At 42.6% G+C, this 24,756-nt stretch overlaps 1 protein-coding gene across 2 annotated transcripts in view; it reads right to left on the bottom strand.

Moving 5' to 3' along the window:
* Nucleotides 1-847: 847 nt before the first annotated feature.
* The window catches only part of cetn3 (centrin 3), a 48,935-nt gene continuing 25,026 nt past the window's right edge, over nt 848-24,756 (bottom strand). For both annotated transcript variants that reach the window (XM_043709022.2, XM_087999381.1), the window contains exons 3-5: nt 17,049-17,163; nt 12,810-13,001; nt 848-1,242 (exon numbers count right to left, since the gene is read on the bottom strand). In XM_043709022.2, coding sequence (XP_043564957.1) covers nt 1,199-1,242; nt 12,810-13,001; nt 17,049-17,163 — 351 coding nt within the window. In that variant the 3' untranslated portion in view covers nt 848-1,198. The remainder of the gene's footprint in view (nt 1,243-12,809; nt 13,002-17,048; nt 17,164-24,756) is intronic.

The raw sequence follows: 24,756 nt of genomic DNA, 5'->3' as shown, positions 1-24,756 counted from the left end.
ACAACATTTAGGGTCAAGACTGGGGTGATTAAAAATGGTATCAAGAGGCAGAATTGATTGTTGAACCTAAGTCATAAATGTTTGCAAAACTATTCTATTGTCTCTAATATGTTGGTACAAAAGGACAGGATGTAAATTGGAGAATGATATTGTGCAGAAAGAAGATTGGCCCTTTTATTTTTGTGGTGACTCTTTGAAAAGTACAATATAATTCATCCCTAAGCTTTCCCATAGTCTAGGAAATGTTCATCTTCAAGCATTTAAAAGAAATCCCTGTCTTCTTTGTCATTAAAAGAAAAGGTGATCTTTATGAATGATAAGATTCTGAGATGATGTTTCTGTTTGCACAGAGTCCAGAACTGCCACTGGGAGGAGGAAATGGTTTTCCACAGTACTGTTGATTTTTTCAGCACATAGAATTAATAACATTCCCTCGAATGTTCTACCTTGAAAATATTCAGCTATGTTTTTGAATGTTAAAGGAGTCCAAAGTTATGGGTAAGGCAGGCATGGAAGTAGCAGTAAGGCAACTTTAGTTCAGCCATAAACAGCAGTGTGGTCTCAAAGGCCGCGTGGCTTTCTCCTGCTTCTAATAATTTTAGGATACAGACTAGTAGTTTGAAAAAAATGTGAAATGCAATGACTGCCTTAATTCAAGTTTGGATGCTTTAATTGATAATTTTTAGAAAATTACCAATGTTTTGAGCTTCAGGGTGACATGTCAGACAAGATAAAAAAAGCAGCTTTGCTAATAGCAACCTAGAATGTTTGGCAGAAATGACAAGTGACTACACTTTCCAGCCTTATATATATAAAAAAGTGCATAAATGGCAAACATTTAAGGAGGTACATGTAATGCATATTTTATTAAAGACTACCTGGTACACTCCACTGTGACATTAATATAAACATTGAAGATGTATCCAAAAAGTATAAAAATTATGCTAAGTAAATGCCAAAAATAAAATTACATTGTTTTATAGAGTTTTGAAGCAAAAGAACAAATACAAAACTGTGATTAAATAATCTGGGAACAATGACAAGAGTTTAAGTACATTTGGTTGGTTTTCGATGGTACTGTAGAAATCCTAATGTATTCTTTTGGTTCTTTTTCCTCACGCAGTGCTTGGACAGAGACAACAAAAAAAAAAGTCATCTAATCACTTGTTCAATATTCCTGTAATCTTTTTCATGAAGGTCAGATGTCTCCAGTCATAATAGCAATGAATTCTTCCTGGTTAACTATGGAAAATAAAAACAATTACAACAACATTTGATGAGAAAGGTTTCAACATTAATTCATTTTAACAACATTAACCCAGTTACTAAATGTTTTATTTGTTTGTCACAACTCTGCTCACATTATTTGGAGACTCCAATGATCATGCTGATGTATACTATTACATTTCACAACTTTTTAGGCACAATACTCCATTACAAGACTACTAGGGAGAATAGGAATCACTAATTTTATTTCAACTTTGAATTGATCAAAATACAACTGTTCTAGCATAGCTTACTAAAATTTCATCTGAGCCCATATGATGCAGACTCTTGCTCAACATATGTAATTGAGCTCCTGAACTCTTCGGGAACTGTATTACACAAAAATCCAAGGTATCAGCTACGTATTTAGCCAAATTACTGAGCTACAATGGGAAAGTCATAGGCAGGCATTTATTTATGGTGTTCCACTTCCTTACTTCACTTATTATGCGACTCTTCTTTCTTATTTGCTTAACATTTGTTTGGCTCAAATTGGCCCAATACATGCAGCAAGTTAAACAAAACCAACCAAAAACCTCTGGATTGGAACATTTGCAAAGGACAAAATGGAAGAAGAGCTCAAATTCAGATGAGAATTAAGAACAAAATTAAAACACAGGATTTGCTGGATCAGCAAATCCTTTGTCCTTCAGACCAACTGAATGGTGATACATCCTCAAAATGTCCCGATTGTCCTTTGTAGCACTCCAGTGTTGAAGCTGGCGCCAAAATTTCATCGTAGATTATTAATCTCTTAAATCAGAGCTAGCTGTAACCTTGACAGCCTAAACAGTTATAAGGAAGAATGAAATTAAACATTTGGTAGATAAAAACAAAAAGGCAGAATCTGAAAAGGTGAAAGGCACTAGCAAATTTTAGAATTCAAAGGGATTTGTTGTCTTTGTTCCAAGTAAGGAGTTAACATAGGGATAGCACAACTCAGAGCTTGCATAACATTTTTCTTTTAACACAGACTGGAGAATAAATGAAAAAAGGTATTGTTGCAATTATACAGAGCTCATCCCTAAGGAGATGAGGAAACACTTGACTGAGAAAAGGTGCAATGAAGACTCCGGCTAGCGCAGGAGTCAATTTATTTACAAGAACAGATTACTAAAATGGATCTAAAATTGTGTGGAGTTAACAGGAGCAAAGTGTGGTATGAACTTATTGGAACAAATGAAAAAGTTATGGAGTTTGCCAAGAAAGAAGCTAGAGCTTGTTTCTATAGACTGCAAAGTCTATAATTAGGGATTGCTGTTTAGGAAAATTTTTTAAAAAGTTATTTGCCCCTCCCCCCTCCGCTTAGTCGTCAATTTTTTGGTACACAGTAGTCATGAAGGACTTCAACTTTTATAAATACTGGGCAGACCAAATTTGCAGCAATAGTGAGGGTCAGGAATATGCTCAAGACAGTTTTACATATTGGCCTGACAACAAATCATCCACAGCAGATTTGCCCAATAGGATTTTGCTACATTTTCACCAAATGCTGGGCAATCAGGTAGCTGCATTTGCCACATTAAAAAAACCACATGCAATATTAAATGAAATAAAATGTACATAAATACATTGCATACTTCAGACAATCAAAACACATTAGATTAGATTCCCTACAGTGTAGAAACAGGCCCTTCGGCCCAACAAGTCCACACCAACCCTCCGAAGAGTAACCCACCCAGACTCATTTCCCTACATTTACTCCTGACTGATGCACTTAACACTATAGGTAATTTAACATGGCCAATTCACCTGATCTGCACATCTTTCAGACCGTGGGAGGAAACTAGAGCACTTGGAGGAAACCCATACAGACAGGGGGAGAATGTGCAAACTCCACACACAGTTGCCCAAGGCTGGAATCGAACCTGGGTCCCTGGTGCTATGAGGCAGCAGTGCTGCCTGCAAGATATACACTTGCTGTCAGAGCAAGCAGAATAGCTTTGAAAGGGTTTAGCAATCTAATTGTTTCACAAAGTAAACTTGCCAAATAAACTGTCAAAGTACGGTGATAATCTGTTAATTGAAGTGCCCTGTTTCTAACATACTCCAGCACATCAGAAACATTCCTCAGAAGGGTGACTGGACCAGAAACATTATCTCTGATTTCCCTCCACAGATGTTGCCAGACTGCGGAGTCTTTCCAGCAATTTCTGTTTCTGAACAAATAAATATTGGAATTTTAACTTGAATCACAACCCAAAACGTATAATGTAATGAATTACTTTTACCTAAGCCTTTTCCTTTGTTAGCTTACGGACCATGAAGATTTTAGAATTCAGCAAAACAAACCCAATAGGCAAAAATAAAAAAAAATGAAGCTAGTGCAATACACTGAAATCTGTCAAACGTTTTCTAGCAAGATTAGAAACAAGCAATAAACAGGATATTAGAAATGAGAAAATGAAATGGAAGAAGCATTAAATACTTTGTCTGTACTAGACAATGAAATAAAAGTGGGGAACCAAGGCTTTGGTAAAAAAGTAATATTTAGTACATTTCTCATTAAGTGTCTAAAGGGGAAAATTCTGTATATCCAATGATTTAGAAACTGTTTTTTGAATAAAATATAGGACTACAAAAAAATTATAGATATTATAGGTTTTGATCATCTACAATTTCCCAGATTTTAGAACAGTCCCCTTGGATTAAAGCAGAAATATATACCTGTTATTCAAGGAGGAAATTTAAACAGGATGCTAAAAGACATTAAGAAAATATACAATATCAGAGCAATAAAAAAAAAAGGAAAATCACAATATGAATTAGTAGAGATTACATGCATTAAAAGGACAGAGAAACTACTTTAACAAATCCATTAATTTGTGTGATATTGCAACTGGTAAAATATTAAAGGATTAAAATCAGCAGTTAGAGCACATGTGGATTTTCAAAACCATTCTGATTGACATGTTAGAAAGCAGCTGCTATAATGCACAATATATGGGACGTTATAATAACATGTATTTGGATTCAGTGAACAGAGAATGCAGAATAAAGTAGTCATTTTCAAGTTGGCAGACTGCAACCCAGTGGGTCTACATTAATAACTTCAAGAAGGCCTTTGACAAGGTGCCGCAAAGGAAGCTGCAAAGATAAGTGGCCATAGTGTTAGGGGCAAGGTATTGGCATGGATACAGGATTGGCTGACTAGCAGAAGTCAGAGTGGGGGGGGGGGAAAAAGGGTCTTTTTGCAGAATGAGTGCCAGTAATGTGTGGAGTTCCTCAGGGGTCAGTGTTGGGACCATTCACATTATATATGTGCAATCTGGATGAAGGAACGGAGGACATTGTTGCTACGTTTTCAGATAACAAAAATAGTTGGAGAGGTAGATAGCGCTGAAGACGTGGGAAGTGTAGGAGACTTGGACAAGCCAGGAGAATGGGCAAAATGTGGCAGATGGAATATAATAAAGGGGAAAAGTGTGAAGTTTTGCAATTTGGTAATAAGGAGAGACAGACTATTTTTTAAAAAAGGAGGAAAGGCTTCATAAATCTGATGCACAAAAGGGACTTGGGGATCGTAGTTCAGAATTCTCTTCAGGTTAACATGCAGGTTCAGTTGACAGTTGGGAAGGGAATGCAATGTTAGCATTTATTTGTGGAGGGCTAGAATACAAGAGCAGGGAGGTACTGCTGAAGCTATATAACATTGGTGTCAGATTGTACTTGGAATATCGTGAGCAGTTTTGGTCTCAAGGATGGACGTGCTTGTGTTGCAGGGGGTCCAGAGGAGGTTTACAAGAATGATCTGGGGATCAAGGGCTTGTCACAGGAAGAGCAATTGAAAACTCTTGGTTTGGGCTCAATGCAGTTTAGAAAGATAAGGGGGATTTCATTAGCACTGAAGCGGGAGATGGCAAGGGGCAGGATGAAACTAGGCAAACGTGCTTGCAACAGGATTGGCAATACGGTTAAAATCAATCAGGCAAAAGGGAGGACTGCAGATATTGGAGGTCAGAGTTAAGATTAGAGTGGTGCTGAAAAAGCACAGCAGGTCAGGCAGCATCCGAGGAGTAGATTAGATTAGATTACTTAGTGTGGAAACAGGCCCTTCGGCCCAACAAGTCCACACCGACCCACCGAAGCGCAACCCACCCATTCCCCTACATTTACTCCTTTACCTAACACTACGGGCAATTTCGTATAGCCAATTCACCTGACCTGCACATCTTTGGACTGTGGGAGGAAACCGGAGCACCCGGAGGAAACCCACGCAGATGCGGGGAGAATGTGCAAACTCCACACAGTCAGTCAGTCTCCTGAGTCTGGAATTGAACCCGGGTCTCAGGCGCTGTGAGGCAGCAGTGCTAACCACTGTGCCACCGTGCCGTGAAAATCTATGTTTCAGGCAAAAGCCCTTCTCATGAATACCCATTGGAATTTAGAAGAATAAGGAGTTCCTAATGAAGTGATTTGGCCCAAAACATCGATTTTCCTGCTCCTCGGATGCTGATTGACCTGCTGTGCTTTTCCAGCACCACTCGAACCTTGACTCTGATCTCCAGCATCTGCAGTCCTCACTTTCAACTAGGCAGACAGCCACACAAGATAGCCGCTGAGCCATAAATTGGCTGCTTGACACACAAGATGGCCTCCAGACCACAATATGGAGAGAGACAGCACAGCAAACACAGGTACTGCATGGGGCCACCAGAATGCCAGCACAATGCACTCAACTTAGTTGATTAGTTTAAGGCAGGTGGGGGAGAGAACACATTAGTAGCGTATACTGCCTGCCGAAGTGTCTGGGTCCAGCTAATACCTTTGATAGAAACGCTAACTGTTTGATATGGCTCAATACAAAGTGCTAATAGCCAGGGCTGCAGAAATCGTCCTTCTCAGGAAGAACGATTAGCACCCATTACTACAGTAATGGACTTCAGCGCAGACGCTGAAATTGATAATGTCTGCACTGAAACTGACAATGACTGCACCAAAACTACTAACGATTCTGCAATGTTTACAATAAACAAACTATGTCACAAAGACACTAACCTCATCACTGACCTATTGTATTACAAAATGTATAAAAGTATCTTGACATGTGCTCCGGATAGAGAGAGGACTCACAGCTGACCACTGTGCTGTTGGTGTCTTTTGCTCCCCAGAGCTCTGGTATTTCCTTGTACGATAAACTCTGTCATTGAATCCCCGACTCGGAGTCAAAGACTAGTGATTTTCCTCACATCAGAACTCATAGAATAATGGCAAGCTTGGATAAAATGGTCATGGAAATAATGTTCCCACTAGTAGGAGAGACTGGGACGTGAAAGCACAGCCTCAGGGTGAAGGGACAATCCTTTAGAACTGACGAGAGGAATTTCTTCAAGCAGATGGTTAATTTGATGAACTCCTTGCCACAGAAGGCTGTAAAAACCAAGTCACTGAGTGTACTTAAAACAGATAGATAGGTTCTTAATTAGTAAGAGGATCAAGGGTTTCAGGGAGAAGACAGGAGAATGGGGCTGAGAAACAAATATCTGCTATGAACTAATGGCAGAGCAGGCTTGATGAGCAGAATTAGGTCATTTGGCCTCCTTTACTTATGGTCTTATTGGTGGGAAAACAGAAAAGAAGATTCCTCCCTCACCTAAAAAAAGAACTACAGCAGAAACTGAAACACCTGATCAGTGGATCCAGACACTCTATACAATCAACACAGGAATTCTTGGACATCAGAAATATACACATAGACAAGGAAGAAACCATGGTCTCATTCGATGTAATGGCACGGTTCACCTCTATCGACAAAACCCTAGCCATAGAAACAATAGCCAACCTGCTGGACATACAGAACAGACAACAGGACGGTGAACCTATCAACAAAGACGGCATACTCAAACTGCTGGACCTGTGCCTCACAACACACTTCACATTTAACAACCAAATATATGAACAAATCAACGGCACATCCATGGGCTCACCCATCTCTGGACTCATAGCAGAAGCGGTAATGCAAAGATTAGAACAAACAGTCTTACCGCAAATTCAACCCAAACTCTGGGTCAGACATGTGGATGACACCTTTGTAATAATTAAAAACAGAAATGGAGAACACACCGGATCATCAACACCACACTGACAGGAATCCGATTCACTAGAGGGGAAGAAAAGGACAACCAACTCCCATTCCTAGACGTGATGGTACAGAGAACACCGAATGGAGAATTCACCACAAAGGTATACAGGAAAGCCACACACAGACCAAGTCCTGAACTACGAAAGCAAACACCCCAACACACGCAAAAGAAGTTGCATCAAGACACTATTCAAAAGAACCACAACACACTGCAGTACATCAGAACTGCAAAAAGAGGAAGAACACCTATACAATGTATTCGCCAAAAACGGATACCCCCGCAATTTCATCAACAGATACCTAAGGGAAAGACAATGGAACGAGAACATGCCACAACCCAAAGGACTAGCCACACTACCATACATCAAGAGCATTTCCAAACTGACAGCCAGACTACTGCGTCCACTAGGACTCATAACAGCACACAAACCAACAGCCACTCTCCGACAACAACTCACCAGAACGAAGGACCCGATACCCAGCATGAGTAAAACCAATGTAGTGTACAAAATTCCATGCAAGGACTGCACAAAACACTACATCGGACAAACAGGAAGACAGCTAACGATCTGCATCCATGAACACCAACTAGCCACAAAATGACACGACCAGCTATCCTTAGTAGCCACACACGCAGATGACAAGCGACATGAATTCGACTGGGACAACACTACTATTATAGGACAAGCCAAACAGAGAACAGCCAGGGAATTCCTAGAGGCATGGCACTCATCCACAGACTCAATCAATCAATAAGCACATCGATCTGGACCCAATATACCGACAACCGGAACAGACAAATTCAAACCACTACAAATGCCGGAGGAAAGATCACAGAAGCACTTCACAGGAGGCTCCCAAGCACTGAGGATGTCACCTAGACAGGGGACGAAATGTCTGCAACACAAATTCCCAGCTCAGCGAACAGAACCACAACAACGAGCTACAAATCTTCTCACAAACTTTGAATAACATGTGTTCTTGTTTGGAAATCAAAGTTAACATGTAAATACAGCAAGACTCGAGAGTTGCACTCCAAAATTAGTCACAACACTGACATATATTCAACGTGGAATATTGCCCAGGGTATGTTCAGTCCACACAAAGCGAGATAAATCCAAATCTGTCATGAAATGCCAGTGTAATTTTGATCATCAGCAAAATTATGGAAGTCATCATTAATAGTATCAAGTGATACCAACACAATACCAGAGGATTGGAAAGAGGAGAATGTTGTTCCTCTTTTCAAGAAGGGTATTAGGGAAATCCCTGGCAATTACAGATCAGGCAGTCTTATGTCTGTGGTCAGCAAAGTTTTGGAAAGAATTCTGAGGGATAGGATTTATAACTATTTGGCAAAGCATAGTGTGATTAAAGGCAGTCAGCATGGCTTTGTGAGGGGCAACTCAATCTTATTGAGTTCTTTGAGGAGGTGACAAGACAGGTCGAAGAAGGTCAAATAGTGGATGTGGTGTATACGGACTTCAGCAAGGCATTTGATAAGGTTCCCCATGGTAGGCTCATTCATAAAGTCAGGAAGTATGGAATACAGGGAGATTTGGCTAACCAGATTCAGAATCGGCTGGCTGACAGAATTATTGTAGATGGAAAGTATTCTGCCTGGAAGTCAGTGTTGAGCAGGGTCCAGCAGGGCACCGTTCTTGGGCTTCTGCTCTTTGTAGTTTTTATAAATGACTTGGATGAGGAGGTGGAGGGGTGGGTGAAAAATTTGACAATGCGACATAGACAGGATGCAGAGCTGGGATGAGAAATGGCAGCTGGAGTTCAACCTGGATAAATGCGAAGTGATGCATTTTGGAAGGTCGAACTCTAATGCTGAATATAGGATTAAAGACAGGATTCTTGGCAGTGTGGAGGAACAGAGGGATCTTGGTGTGTAAGTACATAGAATCCCTCAAAGTAGTCACCCAAATGGATAGAGTTGTTAAGAAAGCAGATGATGTTTTGGCTTTCATTAACAGGGGGATCGAGTTTAAGAGCCAGGAGGTTTTGCTGCAGCTCTACAAGTCCCTGGTGAGACCACACTTGGAATACTGTGTCCAGTTCTGGTCACCCTACTATAGGAAAGATACCGAGGCTTTGGAAAGGGTGCAAAGAAGGTTTATCAGGATGCTGCCTGGACTGGAGGGCTTGCCTTATGAAGAAAGGTTGAATAAGCCCGGACTTTTGACTCTGGAGAGAAGGAGGAAGAGAGGAGACCTGATCAAGGTATACAAGATAATGCGTGGGATAGATAGAGTCAATAGCCAGTGACGTTTCCCCAGGGCAGGTTTGACTGGTACGAGCAGTCATAGTTTGAAGATATTAGGAGGAAGGTAAAAAGGAGACGTCAGAGGTAGGTTCTTTACACAGAATTGAGTGTGCATGGAATGCGTTGCCAGCTGTGGTGATGGAAGCAGAGTCATTGGGGACATTTAAGAGACTGCTGGACATGCACATGGATAGCAGTGAGTTGAGGGGTGCGTAGGTTAAGCTACTATATTTCACATTAGGACTAAACCTCAGCACAACATCGTGGGCCAAAGGGCCTGTTCTGTGCTGTATTTTTGTATGTTCTATGTTCTACAATCATGTCTGTTCATTGACACGCAATGTGTTCTACAGGGGCTATTCAGCTTCTGAGCTAATTTCATTATAACATTGGAGTTCAACTCTTATCTGTTTTGGCCAAAGTGGTTAGAATATGACTAACCTTGGCAACAAGCAGCATCTGACCTAGTGTCACTGAGACTAACTTCACTAGACATTGGGGCAGTCCCAGCAGATTTTAAACAGTGACATCATATTTGCTGTTTTCCAAAGGAAGGTAGATAAAAGATAGGGAATTATAGACCAGTTAGCTTAACTTCTGTAATAGGGAAAATGCTTGGGTCTATTATCAAGGAAAAAAATAGCAAACCGTCTAGATAGACATTGTCCCACTGGGCAGATGCAGCACCAGTTCATAAAGGGCAGATCATGCTTAAGTAATCTTTTGGAATTCTATGAAGACATTACTAGACTGTGGACAATGGGGACCCAGTAGATATGGTGTATCTAGATTTCCAAAAAGGCATTTGACAAGGTGCTGCACAAAAGGCTGCTGCATAAGATAGATGATTGGCATTACAGGCAGTGTATTAGATTGGATAGAGGATTGGTTAACCAACAGGAAGCAAAAAAATGGGAATAAATGAGTGCTCTTCTAGTTGACAGTGACTAGTGATGTGCCTCAAGGATCACTGTTGGCACCGCAATGATGCACAATTTACATCGAGGATTTGGACTTGGGGACCACATGTAGTATGTCAAAGTTTGCGGATGACATGAATATGAGTGGTAAAGTATGCAGAGCACTGTGAAACTTTACAAAAAAGCACAGAGTCTATGCAAGTGGGCAAAGGTCAGGCAGATGGAGTGCAATGTTAATAAATGTGAAGTCACCCATTTCAATAGGGGGATAACAGCAAAAAGGACAATTACTTAAGTGGTAAGAAATTGCAGCACGCTGCTGTGCAGAGGGACCTGGGTGCCCTTGTGCATGAATCACAGAAGGTTGGTCTGCAGGTGCAACAGGTAAATGGAATGTTGGCCTTCATTGCAAAAGGGATTGAGTATGAAAGCAGAGGTTATGTTGAGCTGTATCGGGTGCTGGTGAGGCCATATCTGGAGTACTACGTGCAGTTTTGGTCTCCTTACTTGAGAAAGGATGTACTGGCACTAGAAGGGATGCAGAGGTGGTTCACTACATTAATTCTGGAGTTGAGGGGGTTGGCTTATGAGGAAAGACTGAGTAGACTGGAAATGTACTCACCTGGAATTTAGAAGAATGAGGGGGGAAATCTTATAGAAATACAAAATTATGAAGGGAACAAAGAAGATAGAAATCAAGAAGAGGTTTCCACTGGCAGGTGAAAGTAGGACAAGAGGGCATAGCCTCAGAATTAGGGGGCGCAGATTTAGGACTGAACTGAGAAGGAACTTTTTCACCCAGAGGGTTATGAATCTATGGAATTTCCTGTCAAGTAGAGGCTTCCAAATTAAATGTTTTTAAAACTATGACAGATAATTTCTTGAACAGTTAAGGAATTAAGGATTATGGTGAGAAGGCATAAGTGGAGCCGAGGCCACAAAAAGATCAGCCATGATCTTATTGAATGGCCGAGAAAGCTCAAAATTGCCAGATAGCCTATTCCTGCTCCTAGTTCTTATGGTTCTTAAACAAAACGAAACTCAATAGAAATCAAGGGAATCCATTTTGAGTGTGGAAGCAATGTTCCCTGACGCGAGGAGACATGTTAGCTAAATTGCTGACAGCTATTCACAGGAATTGACTGTGAACAGCAATTTTCCTGACCGGAGGAAACATGTTAGTTAAATGACTCGCTAATTGGATTTTCTCACTGACAATGCTGCTGTACTTCCGCAAAGTTAAAAATCGCACAACACCAGGGGAAATGAGGAAACTGGTGAAATCCATATTGATGCCATGGGGTTGAGGGGTGCTGAGGCAGAAGATGAGGCATTCCTCGTCCAGGTGTCGGGTGGTAAGGTCACCTGGAGGAAGAACGCCTCATCTTCCGCCTCGGAACCCTTCAACCCCATGGTATCAACGTGGACTTCACCAGTTTCCTCATTTCCCCTCTCCCCCCCCCACGTTACCAGAGTTCCAACCTTCCCACTCAGCACCGTCTTCATGACCTGTCCCACCTGTCAATCTTCCTTCCCACCTATCCTCTCCACCCTCCCCATCTACCTACTGCATCTTAAGCTACCTTCTCCCCAGCCCCAAACCCCCCACCTCCCATTTCTCTCCATCCCAGAGACTCCCAGCCTCATTCCTGATGAAGGGCTTTTGCCCGAAATGTCAATTTTCCTGCTCCTCAGATGCTGCTGACCTGCTGTGTTTTTCCAGCACTACTCACCTTGACTACAATCTCTAGCATCTGCAGTACTCCTAGTATTGTTAGCCTATCTATTGTAGTTAGTCTGTATTGTTCTGTAATACACAATCAGCCATTTGTAACCCTTTATAAACTGTATACTGTACACCTGTAGCGGAGTGGAGAGGTTATGATTAATCAGTGCTGGGCGGTCTTGACCTCTTCCCATGATATTGTGAAATAAACAAACATGTCAATTTCACAAGGTCTGCGTAAGAGGTTTAGTGGAAATGGGACATTTCTCAGACACTAGGTCTGTATTTGTTGGAATTCAGAAGAGTGAGGGGTACCTTGATTGAAACAGAAGACCCTGAGAGGTCATGACAAAGTGCAAGAAAGAAAGATACTTCCTGTTGTAGTTGAACATAGAAATTTAAAAAAAAAACACTTAAGAGTGATGAGAGTTATCTCAGCGAGGTAAAAAGGGTAAAATTATTTACTCCTGCCTTTTAGATTAAAATTCTCGGTATAGGTAAAATAGATAGGAGGTGACTGCATGCTAATGTTAATTCACTTACTTTCTCCATCTCCATCTTTATCAAATTCATCAATCATTGCACGCAGCTCTTCATCAGTCATGTTTTCACCAAGCTCCCTTGCAACACGGCGTAAATTTCGAAGATTAATTTTACCAGAGTCATCATCATCGAACAGTTTGAATGCTTTCAGAATCTCTTCTTGTGGATCTCTATCCAAAATCCAGTCAGTCACTAATCAGGCAACAAAACAATTGCAAAATAGTATATTTAATAAAATGCATTAAAAATTGTGCAATTTAATATGTTAAATGCGGGCTTGCAGGTTGAAAATAAATTTCACAGATCATCATGATAAAGTTATTACTGAGAGACCTCTAATTAAAAACAGTAGAACCCAATGTAATCTATTTTAATTGATGTCAAAGTAGAGCAAGCTTTTTATTAACTGGCGCCTATGGGACTGGGAGTGTGCCAGTTGATCAAGAGGTCCACATAATCAATGTGGAAACACACACTAACATATTGCTCATCACTTTTATTACTTCATTTCCAGCATAAATGACTTAAATAAAACTTGCAGCAGAGACCCTTTTCACTCGCGCCTCAACTGACTACTTGGACATTGGAGGTCATGATAATACAAGAGTCAGAGAGTCCAACAGCACAGAGACAGGTCCTTCGGCCCAAACTGGTCCATGCTGACCAAAATGTCCATCCACGCTAACTCAGTTTCCCTGCACTTGGCCCATATCCTTCTAAAAACTTTCCTATCCATGTATTTGTCCAAATGCCTTTTAAATGTTGTTTGCTGGCAGTTCATTCCACATGTGTACCACCCTCTTAAAGAAAAGTTGTCCAACAGGTACCCATTTTTTCTTTCCCTCTTACCTTAAACTGATGCCCTCTAATCCTGGATTTCCCAACGCTGGAAAAAAAAAAAGAATGCATTCAATCTACCCTTGCCTCTCATGATCTTATACACTTCTTTAAGATTTCCCCCTCAGTTTCCTAGCATGTCCAACCTCTCCCTATAAATCAGTCCTGGTATAAATTTCTTCTACACTCTTCCCAGTTTAATAACATCCTTCCTATAGCAACGTGACCAAAACTGAACACATGTGGCCTCACCATCTCCTGGACAATGCAACATAACTTCCCAACTTTTATACTCAGTGCCCTGACCGATGAAGGCGAATGTACCAAAAGCCTTCTTCACTACCCTGACTACCTCTGGCTCCACTTTCAGAGAACTGGAACTCCAAAATCCCTCTGTTCCACTACACTCCTTGCCCTATTTACCATGAAACACCTACCTTGATTTGACTTTCCAAAGTGCAACACCTCACACTTATCTGTATTAAACTGCCATTTTTCAGCCCACTTCCCCAGCTGATCAAGATCCTGATGCAATTTCTGACAACCTTCCTCACTGTCCACTATACCACTTATTTTAACGTCATCTGCAAACTTACAAATCATGATTTGTATGTTCTAATTCAAATCATAGATATAGATAACAAATAGACCCAGCACCAAGTCCTGAGGAACACATTAGTCACAAGGCCTCCAGTCCAACAAGCATCCTTCGGCTATTAACCTCTGCTTCCTAATATCAAGCCACATGTTATGGAGCAAAACAAAGGTCTATGAACACAATGTACATCACATTGGCGCTTTCACCTAGGGTCTACCTTCCACCTTCTCTTAAAGGTTAGTAGTTATTTCTGTTTTGGGTCCAGTATGAGGGGTTTTATGTGGTCAACTCTACCACTAGGGATCTCCTTAATTACCCTCCACACCCATTTTTTGGATATAGATTCCCAAGATAGAAAGGAATCAATCATCCCCCAATCCAGTGTAATCGTGGTTCTCACTACCCCTTATGGTTATACACTGTCCTTTGCTCAATTATTTGATTGGATGTAGGCATTGCTGGACATTTGTTGTTCATCTGTAATTCACCTTGAACCAATGGCTTTATGGGCCATTTCTGAGGGGCAGTTCAGAATCCACCACATTGCTGCAGGCCTGTTATTTCAGATAAATACTTTTTTTGCCTTTTGTTTGATGGGAGTGAGGATCATAAGGTGCCGATTAAAACAAAGGTTGCTTTATTAAAAATAGTGGATAGAATTATAGAAATGGCCAGCAAAGCAGAAAGTCCTTTGGCTCATCTGATCTGTGCTAGCTGATGAGGAGCCATTCTACATAATCACTCTAGAATTTTGTCCATAGTCTTAGGTTATGACACTGCCAAGTGCATATCCACATGCTTTTGAGTTAAGGATTTCTACCCTGACCATTCTTTTGGGCAGAACTGGAACTCCGCATTTCACTGGGAATTGTAAGATTCCTACCTCTCAGCCTACATAGACTCTTCAGCTAAAAAGAATAAGCCTTCCTATGTATTCTCAGCCCCTCAATATTATAACTTTAATTCTCGTCTCTGCCTTGGTTCCGAATAGGATAACAGGAGCTTGTCCAATCTGTCTTCAAATCCTAAATCCTCTAGACTAGATGTGATAAATCTGTTCTTTACCCTCACTAAAGCAAGCACACATACAGCAGTGATCACAACTAAACACAGCTGCAAATTAGTATTTTACTTGAGCATCATTTTCCTATTCTTATATTATATACCTCAGCTAATAAAGAATGCTATATTAGAATGAAAGACTAGTTAAGCCTTGCACAATACCTGACCTGTATAACTCATATCACCCTAACTGGTATACTTGCATAATAATTCTTTCGGCAGGTTTGTATTGAAGCATACTACAAGTATTAATGCCCTGTGCCCCAGGTGCTTCCCAATAGTCACACGTAATATATTAGAAAAGGTGATCAAACCTAGACAATTGCGTTTTAGGAAACAAGCTTCAGCAATAAAACTTAAGAAATCACTTCAGACATGGTAGATGACAACAATTGCATGACCTCCTTGAAAATATTTTGATCTTTATAACATAATAGCAAACAAAAAAAAAATCACATCCTCAAATTTATAGAAAATAGGGATAACCATAATTTAAGAACAAAATGAGATGTATATAGAAAGGAATATTGCAGTAAATGATTCTGTAAAAGTTAGGTTTAGGTGCAGAGAGAAATTGTTTGGTCAATTATCTGAACTGGCTCTCAGCATTTTAACTTGGTGCCAATAATCTGTTTTTCTGGATCTTCTGCTTTCTCTTCTGTAACGCTGCACATTTGTTCCAATTGGAACAATCACCCAATACCCTATTGAATGTCTCAATTTTTATTCCTGCCTCCAGATTCTAACTACATACTGAAAAAGAAAGCTTTCACAAGGAGGGTACCTCATCCTCCCTCCCATTTCCCAGAGAGACTGGTTTTCTTTCCTCAAGCCATTTGATGCCTTTCAAAGACCAAGAACTTGTCGTACATGAATTACAGTCCAACATTATTAGACATTTGCAACATTAATACACAATTGAATGTCAATTTTCAGTGAGATGTGACTCATGTGGAACAAAAAAAAACACTTTCATACACCAAATGGCCTGTTTCTTTCCTGTAAATGTGGAGTAACATTGAAAGATCCGATCCAAAAAGCAAGATGGAAAATCAGATTCCATCTGAGAGGAATAGTAGAGAAGAATGTACATACTATCATTCCAAGATACTATTAAAATAACTTTTGCTCAAAATACTCGGTTTAAATCAATTTGCTTTTCCAAAGAAACATTCATTCTTCACCTGCCCTTCCATACTAAACTGGAGTAGTCCAACTCTGAGATAAGAAAAAGTTTAAAAAAAAAACAGCTACAGGGACAGGCTGAATAAGCTGCAGCTATTTTCTCCACAGTGTCAGAGGGGTGACCTTGTACAGGCCTATAAAATCATGAGGGCTATGGATAGGGTGAATAGTCAAGGTCTTTTTCCCTAGGATAGGGGAAGTCCAGAGAGTATAAGTTGAAGGTGAGAGGGGAAAGATTTAAAAAGGACCCAAAGGGAAACATTTTCATGCAGAGAGGGTGCATGTATGGAATAAACTGCCAGAGGAAGTAGAGGCAGCTGGTACAATTACAACATTTAAAAGACATCTGCATGAGTATATGATTAAGGAGGATTTAGAGGGATATGGACCAAATGCTGGCAATGGATCTAGATTTCTTTGGGATATCTGGTCAGCATGGACCATGTTGTACATCTCTATGACATTGTGAAAATTCCATGATTTTATCTATCTAGGAGTTTAATCTGAACTTTTCAGATCAGGATTGAAAACATGCAAAAACTTAAGAGCAAAATTACCAACTTCATTGAAGTCCTCAAAAGAAATTTTGCCTGTGCCATTCCGATCATAATCTCTCAGTATCTTCAATACGTCAGCCTTCTTTACGTCAAATCCCAGGGCTCTCATTGCAACCTGATAGAGCAGTTAAAAATATTAGTGATAATTCTAACACTAGCAATATACTGACAAAACTAAATGTAATCTTTTTGACCATTATCTTTTTAAAAAAAAGTCCTCATTTTCTAGCAAATTGTACAATTAGAAAAAAGGTTTCAAAAGATGCACACTACTTCCCTAACCTAATGTAGATAACATATCCTTCACTCCATAAACAAAATGCAAATACAATCCAAAATTGTATCAGGTACTCCTAAGTCAAACAAGTCACATTACCTTCATGTGGAAAAAGTAACTAATACAAAATGAGCCACAACCTGCATTGTACAATGGCCCAAAGAATGGGGATTTAGTTCAAAAGTGACAAGACATTCAATTTACACATAACTACACATAACTGTTTGTGGGCGGCACGGTGGCACAGTGGTTAGCACTGCTGCCTCACAGCGCCTGAGACCCGGGTTCAATTCCCGCCTCAGGCGACTGACTGTGTGGAGTTTGCACATTCTCCCAGTGTCTGCGTGGGTTTCCTCCGGGTGCTCCGGTTTCCTCCCACAGTCCAAAGATGTGCAGGGTCAGGTGAATTGGCCATGCTAAATTGCCCGTAGTGTTAGGTGAAGGGGTAAATGTAGAGGTATGGGTGGGTTTCGCTTCGGCGGGTCGGTGTGGACTTGTTGGGCCGAAGGGCCTGTTTCCACACTGTAATGTAATCTAATCTACCTCAAGCAGTCACTGGGAGGTAAAGACTTTTGTTAAGGAATATAGCTTCAGCAAAGTTTAACTAACATACTTTGTCAATTTAGTCAATAATTCCAGATCAGGAGATTGTAGAAAGCAGAATGATTATGCTCCTATGTGGATTAAAAAAGTTAGGGGGACTTGCATGAATACAATTCTTCTTGATTCAATTCTGATAACGGATTTCTTTGAATAATCGGAAAGTGAAACTTGAAACCTGGTCAAGCTATTCATTTGTTTATACTTAACTACTCGTGTTCTATTATCATGGCCAGTTTTCTCACAAGATGTCTTAGCATAACCACTAGCAGTGCAAAATGGGAAATGACCTGATGATGGTTAGAGTCATACTACTTAGGTTCAAAAAAAAATGTGACCAATTATCTTTGGAATCAGTGATAATTGATGTGACTGGACATTTAAGGATTCATGAAAGCCTAAACAACTGATAAACCCAGGAGAGAGGTGAAATAAGCCCCAACCATATTCCAGGCATAGAGTTTGGGATTTCTCAGCAAACAGCTCTCCCAATTTTGGCACTAGTCCTCAGGTGCAATGGCCTCCTTGCCAACATATGCTAGTCAAGTAACTGCACAAAATTGGCTGTAAAGTAGGTTTTGCAAATATGACTATATCCCAGACAACACTACACAAAGTACATCTTGCCCCAAGAGCAGAACAGATGCAGCAAAGGTGACAACACAGTGGTAAAGAGTTGGGAGGGAGTTACTCTGAATTCTTAACAGACTGAACTGTGAAGCCTCATGGCATCAGATCAAATTAGAAAGAAAATCTTTTGCTAATTTCCACCCTACCCTCAGGTGATGATAAAGTATTGGGGAATCAAAAGTAAGTCACTGATTTGCAATAATAATTGGTCTTATAAATTCAAAATGGCAGCTGCAGTCAGTGAATGTGAGAACATGATTTGTAAGAATGCAGGAGTTTCTGCGTAACATTGGAGATGTTTTAGTATACGCTTCTTCCCGTACTACGTAGATGAATCGAATCAAATTGAATTGAATTTATTGTCACATATACTGAGGCACAGTGAAAAGCTTTGTCGTGAGCAATACAGGCAGATCACAGTTAAATAGCATAGATAAGTAAATAATAGGTAAACAGTGGCAAAAACAAAGTCATAGGTACAGGCGAATGCTAAGAGTTTGAGTGTCCATTCAGTATTTTAACAACAGTAGGGTAGAAACTGTTTTGAAACCGGCTGGTACATGTGTTCAGGCTTCTGTACCTTCTCCCCAGTGAAGGAGGTTGGAGAAAAGCATTGCCAGGGTGGGGTGGGATGAATCGTTGAGAATGCTGGCGGCCTTTCCTTGATGGCAGGCCCTCTAGATGGATTTTAGAGATGGGAGGTTGGCCTGTGTGATTGTCCAGGCTGAGTTCACCACTCTCTGTAACCGTCTCCGATCTTGAATTGTACAGTTGCCGTACCCAGTAGCGATACATCCAGACAGAATGCTCTCGGTGGTGCACCTATAAAAGTTGGCAAGGGTATTCGCTGTCATGCCAAATTTTCTCAGGTGCCTGAGGAAGAGGAGACATTGTTGGGCCTCTGTAACCAGTGTGTCCACATGAAGAGTCCAAGAAAGCTTGTTGTGGATGACCACTCCCAGCAGCTTAACATGTGCTGTTAATGTGTAGGGGGGGCATGAGTAACATCCCACCAAAAGTCAATCATGAATTCCTTGGTTTTGCCAGCATTGACAGCTAGGTTGTTTAGTGCACCATTGTTCCAGGTCTTCCACCTCCCTTCAGTCATCTGCTTCACTGCCATCTGAGATTCAACCGACTATGGTGGTGTTATCAGCGTACTTGTAAATGGCATTACTCGGTATTTGGCGACGCAGTCATTGATATACAGTGAGTACAGTAGCAGGCGGAGTATGCACCCCTGGGGGGTTCCAGTGTTGTGTTCATGAGGATGAAATACTGTCCACAATCTTCAGTAATTGTGGCCTATGGGTCAGAAAACGGAGGATCCAGTTTCAGAGAGTGGGGCTTAGTCTGAGATTACTAAATTTAGTAATCAGTCTCGAGGGGATAATAGCGTTGAAGGCTGAACTGTAGAAACATTATTAACCGGCTTGCCGTATCTACTTTTACGCATGAGAATGGTACCAGATGTAGAAAGTTGAAACTTTATTGCTGGAACAGCACAGCAGGTCAGGCAGCATCCAGGGAACAGGAGATTCGACGTTTCGGGCACAGGCCCTTCTTCAGGAATGAGCAGAGAGTGTTCAGCAGGAGAAGATAAAAGGGAGGGAGGAGGGACTTGGAGGAGGGGCGTTGGAAATGTGATAGGTGGAAAGAGGTCAAGGTGAGGGTGATAGGTCGGAGTAGGATGGAGGCGGAGAGGTCAAGAAGAAGACTGCAGGTCAGGAAGGCGGTGCCGGGCTGGAGGGATCCGGCTGAGACAAGGTGGGGGGAGGGGGGGGATGAAGAAACTGGTGAAGTCCAAGTTCATCCCCTGCGGTTGGAGGGTTCCCAGTCGGAAGATAAGACGCTCCTCCTCCGACCGTCGGGTTGTTGTGGTTTGGCGGTGGATGAGTCCAATGACCTGCATATCCTCGGTGGAGTGGGAGGGGGAGTTGAAATGCTGTGCTACAGGTTGGTTGGGTTGGTTCGTCCGGGTGGCCCAGAGGTGCTCTCTGAATCGCTCCGCAAGTAGGCGGCCTGTTTCCCCAATATAGAGGAGGCCACACCGGCTGCAGCGGATGCAGTAGATGATGTGGGTGGAGGTGCAGGTGAATCTGTGGCGGATATGGAAGTTTCCTTTGGGGCCTTGGAGAGAAGTGAGGGGGGAGGTGTGGGCGCAAGTGTTGCACCTCCTGCGGTTGCAAGGGAAGGTGCCGGGAGTGGAGGTTGGGTCGGTGGGGGGTGTGGATCTGACAAGGGAGTCGCGGAGGGAGTGGTCTCTACGGAAAGCTGATAGGGGAGGGGAGGGAAATATATCCTTGGTGCTGGGGTTTGTTTGGAGGTGGCGGAAGTGACGGCGGATGATGCGCTGTACATGGAGATTGGTGGGGTGGTAGGTGAGGACCAGTGGGGTTCTGTCCTGGTGGCGGTTGGAGGGGCGGGGCTCAAGGGCGGAGGAGCGGGAAGTGGAGGAGATGCGGTGGAGGGCACCGTCGACCACGTCGGGGGGGAAATTGCGGTCCTTGAAGAAGGAGGCCATCTGTGTTGTACGTATTTTGAACTGGTCCTCCTGGGAGCAGATGCGGCGGAGACGAAGGAATTGGGAGAATGGGATGGCGTTTTTACAGGGGGCAGGATGGGAGGAGGTGTAGTCCAGGTAGCTGTGGGAGTCGGTTGGTTTGTAGTAGATGTCCGTGTTGATTCGGTCGCCTGAGATAGAAACAGAAAGGTCTAGGAAGGGGAGGGAGGAGTCCGAGACTGTCCAGGTGAATTTGAGGTCGGGGTGGAAGGTGTTAGTGTAGTGGATGAACTGTTCAACCTCCTCGTGGGAGCACGAGGTAGCGCCGATACAGTCATCAATGTAGCGAAGGAAAAGATGGGGGGTGGGGCCAGTGTAGTTGCGGAAGATGGATTGTTCCACATACCCTACGAAGAGGCAGGCATAGCTGGGGCCCATGCGGGTGCCCATGGCTACTCCTTTTGTTTGGAGAAAGTGGGAGGATTGGAAAAAGTTGTTCAGGGTGAGGACCAGTTCGGTCAGTCGAAGGAGGGTGTCGGTGGAAGGGTACTGGGTGGTACGGCGGGAAAGGAAGAAGCGGAGTGCTTGGAGTCCTTCGTGATGGGGGATGGAGGTGTACAGGGACTGGATGTCCATGGTGAAGATGAGGCGTTGGGGACCGGGGAAGCGGAAATCCTGGAGGAGGTGGAGGGCGTGGGTGGTGTCACGAACGTAGGTGGGGAGTTCTTGGACTAATGGGGACAGGACCGTGTCGAGGTATGCCGAGATGAGTTCGGTTGGGCAGGAGCAGGCTGAGACGATGGGTCATCCGGGGCAGTCAGGTTTGTGGATTTTGGGCAGGAGGTAGAAACGGGCGGTGCGGGGTTGTGGGACTATGAGGTTGGAGGCGGTGGATGGGAGGTCCCCTGAGGTGATGAGGTTATGGATGGTCTGGGAGATGATGGTTTGGTGGTGGGGGGTGGGGTCATGGTCAAGGGGACGGTAGGAGGAGGTATCTGCGAGCTGGCGTCTGGCCTCAGCGGTGTAAAGGTCAGTGCGCCAAACTACTACTGCGCCTCCCTTGTCAGCTGGTTTGATGGTGAGGTTGGGGTTGGAACGGAGGGAGTGGAGGGCTGCGCGTTCCGAGGGTGAGAGGTTGGAGTGGGTGGGAGGGGTGGGGGAGTTCAGGTAGCGGTTAATATCGCGGCGGCAGTTTGCTATGAAGAGGTCGAGGGCAGGTAGGAGGCCAGTACGGGGTGCACACCACCAGATGTAGAAACATTTAAATCAATTTTGTTTTGACTTATGTGAACAAGACTTTATGTACTGATTATCAACTTTTGAATTATGAGAACTTCACTAGAGGTAGAAACATTACATTGTGTGAGAAGTGAAACATGCAAAATAGTTTTGTACATATGGGCGACAAAGTATACTGCCTTTTTGCTAGAAATCAGATCTGTCATTAATCCATCCAGAGATATCTTGTTTGATACTCTGGATCATAGACTACTGATCTCTCGCTGGCTTAAACAAAATAAAGTGTTTGCTGAATTTGAAACTTGTGTGGTCCGAGGTTTTGAGTCAGCAATGATTCTGTACTCCCCATGTTGACCAGCACTGAGGAAGCACGCAGAATGGCGAGGAAGCAGAATGTATTCTGGGCAGGGGCTTCAATGCCTCTCAGAGTGGCTCAGCAGCAACACTACTGACTGAGCTCATCAAGTTCTAAGAGACAAATATTGGACCAGAGTCTGCAACAGGGAATAAGAGAGCTAACAAGAGGGAAATGACTCATTTGACCTCCTTACATATTTCTGCTAGAAATGCATCTATCAATGGAATCAAGACAGAGGATCAACCCTCAGTCAAGAGAACTGGAGGCCATGCCAAGAGCATCACCAAGTACATTCAAAAGGAGGTATCAACTTGGTGAAGCTCGCAAACAGGACGACTTGCAGGCCAAAAAGCATAAGCAGAAAGAAAGACAGGGCTAACAATTCTACAACCAATGGATCACATCTAAGCTTGGTAGTCCTGTCAGGTCTAGTTGATGACAATTCAACACTCCATTGGAGAATGCTGCTCCACAAATATCCTGATCCTCAATAATGGGGGAACCTAGCACATTAGTGCAGAATAAAGGCTGAAGCATTTGCACGATCTGCAGCCAATGTCAAATGGATGATCCAGGCACATCTACTCAGTCTATCCTGCTGTTGGGCAGGATGTACTCATGGAAGGTGATGGTGGTATCTGGGACATTGTAACGTATGATTCTGTGAGTATGACTACATCAGGCTGTTTCTCACTAGTCTGCGTGATAAGTCTTCCACTAGCCCTCAGATGTTAGTTAGGGGGACTTTGCAGGGCTGTTTTTGCCATGGCCAATTTTGTGTCTAGGGCAAAGCCAGGTGGTCCCTCCAGTTTCATTTCTTTGAAATGGCCTTGCAAGCCACCTTGTCATATCAAATCACTACAAAATCTCAGCAGAGGGAAAGTAAGAGTCAATCATATTGCTGTGAGCCACTTTAGGCTAGACCAGATAAAAAAGGTGAAAGATTTCCTTTCCCGAAGAACATTAATGAATCAGATGGGTATTTCCTGGTACAAAGAACAAAGAAAGTTTACAGCCCAGGAACAGACCTTTCGGCCCTCTAAGCCGGTCTGTCATTTCCTAAGCATCTGTATCCCCCTACTCCCCACCTACTCATGCATCTGTCCAGACGCACCTTAAATGAATCTACTGTCCCTGTCTCCACCACCTCTGCTGGCAATGCATTCCAGATGCCCACCACTCTCTGTGGGAAGTACTTGCCGCGTGTATCCCCCTTAAACTTTCCACCTCTCACCTTGAAAGCATGACCTAGTTATTGAATCCTCACCCTGGTAAAAAGCTTGTCTCTATCCACCCTGTCTATACCCTTCATGATTTTGTAAACCTCAACCAGGTCCCCCCTCAATCTCCTTTTTTCTAGTGAAAATAAACCTAATCTACTCAACCTCTCTTCATAGCTAGCACCTTCCATACCAGGCAACATCCTCGTAAACCTTCTCTGCACCCTCTCCAAAGCGTCCACATCCTTTTGTTAATGTGGCGCTCAGAACTGTACACAGTATTCTAAATGCGGCCAAACCAATGTCTTGTACAATTTTAACATGACTTGCCAGCTCTTATACTCAATACCCTGTCCGAAGAAGGCAAGCATCCTACGTTGCCTTCTTGACCACTCTATCCACCTGTGCAGCAACCTTCAAGGTATAATGGACCTACACTCCCAGATCTCTTTGCCCATCAACTTTTCCCAAGGCTTTTCCGTTCATTGTATAATTCACTCTAGAATTAGTCTTGCTTAAATGCATTACCTCACATTTGTCTGGATTGAAATCCATCTGCCATTTTTCCATCCAACTCTCCAGTCTATCTATATCCTCCTGTATTCTCTGACAGTCCCTTATGCTTTCTGCCACTCCACCAATCTTTGTGTGGTCTGCAAACTTGATCATACCAACAGTGCCCTCTTCCAGATCATTTATGTATATCACAAACAACAGTGGCCCCAATACTGACCCCTGTGGAACACCACTGGTCACCTTTCTCCATTTCGAGAGACTCCCTTTAACTACTACTACTGTCTCCCGTTGCTCAACCAGTTCTTTAATCAGCAGTTATTTCAAGGTCATCAGCAAAAGAAATAGGCATGTTAAGATTTGCTAAT

This window comes from Chiloscyllium plagiosum, unplaced genomic scaffold, assembly GCF_037043375.1.
Source record: "Chiloscyllium plagiosum isolate Xiang-an unplaced genomic scaffold, Cpla_swu_hap1 HiC_scaffold_2, whole genome shotgun sequence".
Lineage (NCBI taxonomy): Eukaryota > Metazoa > Chordata > Chondrichthyes > Orectolobiformes > Hemiscylliidae > Chiloscyllium > Chiloscyllium plagiosum.
The sequence above is the reverse complement of the archived record's forward strand: the minus strand, read 5'-3'. Positions and strand labels throughout refer to the sequence as shown.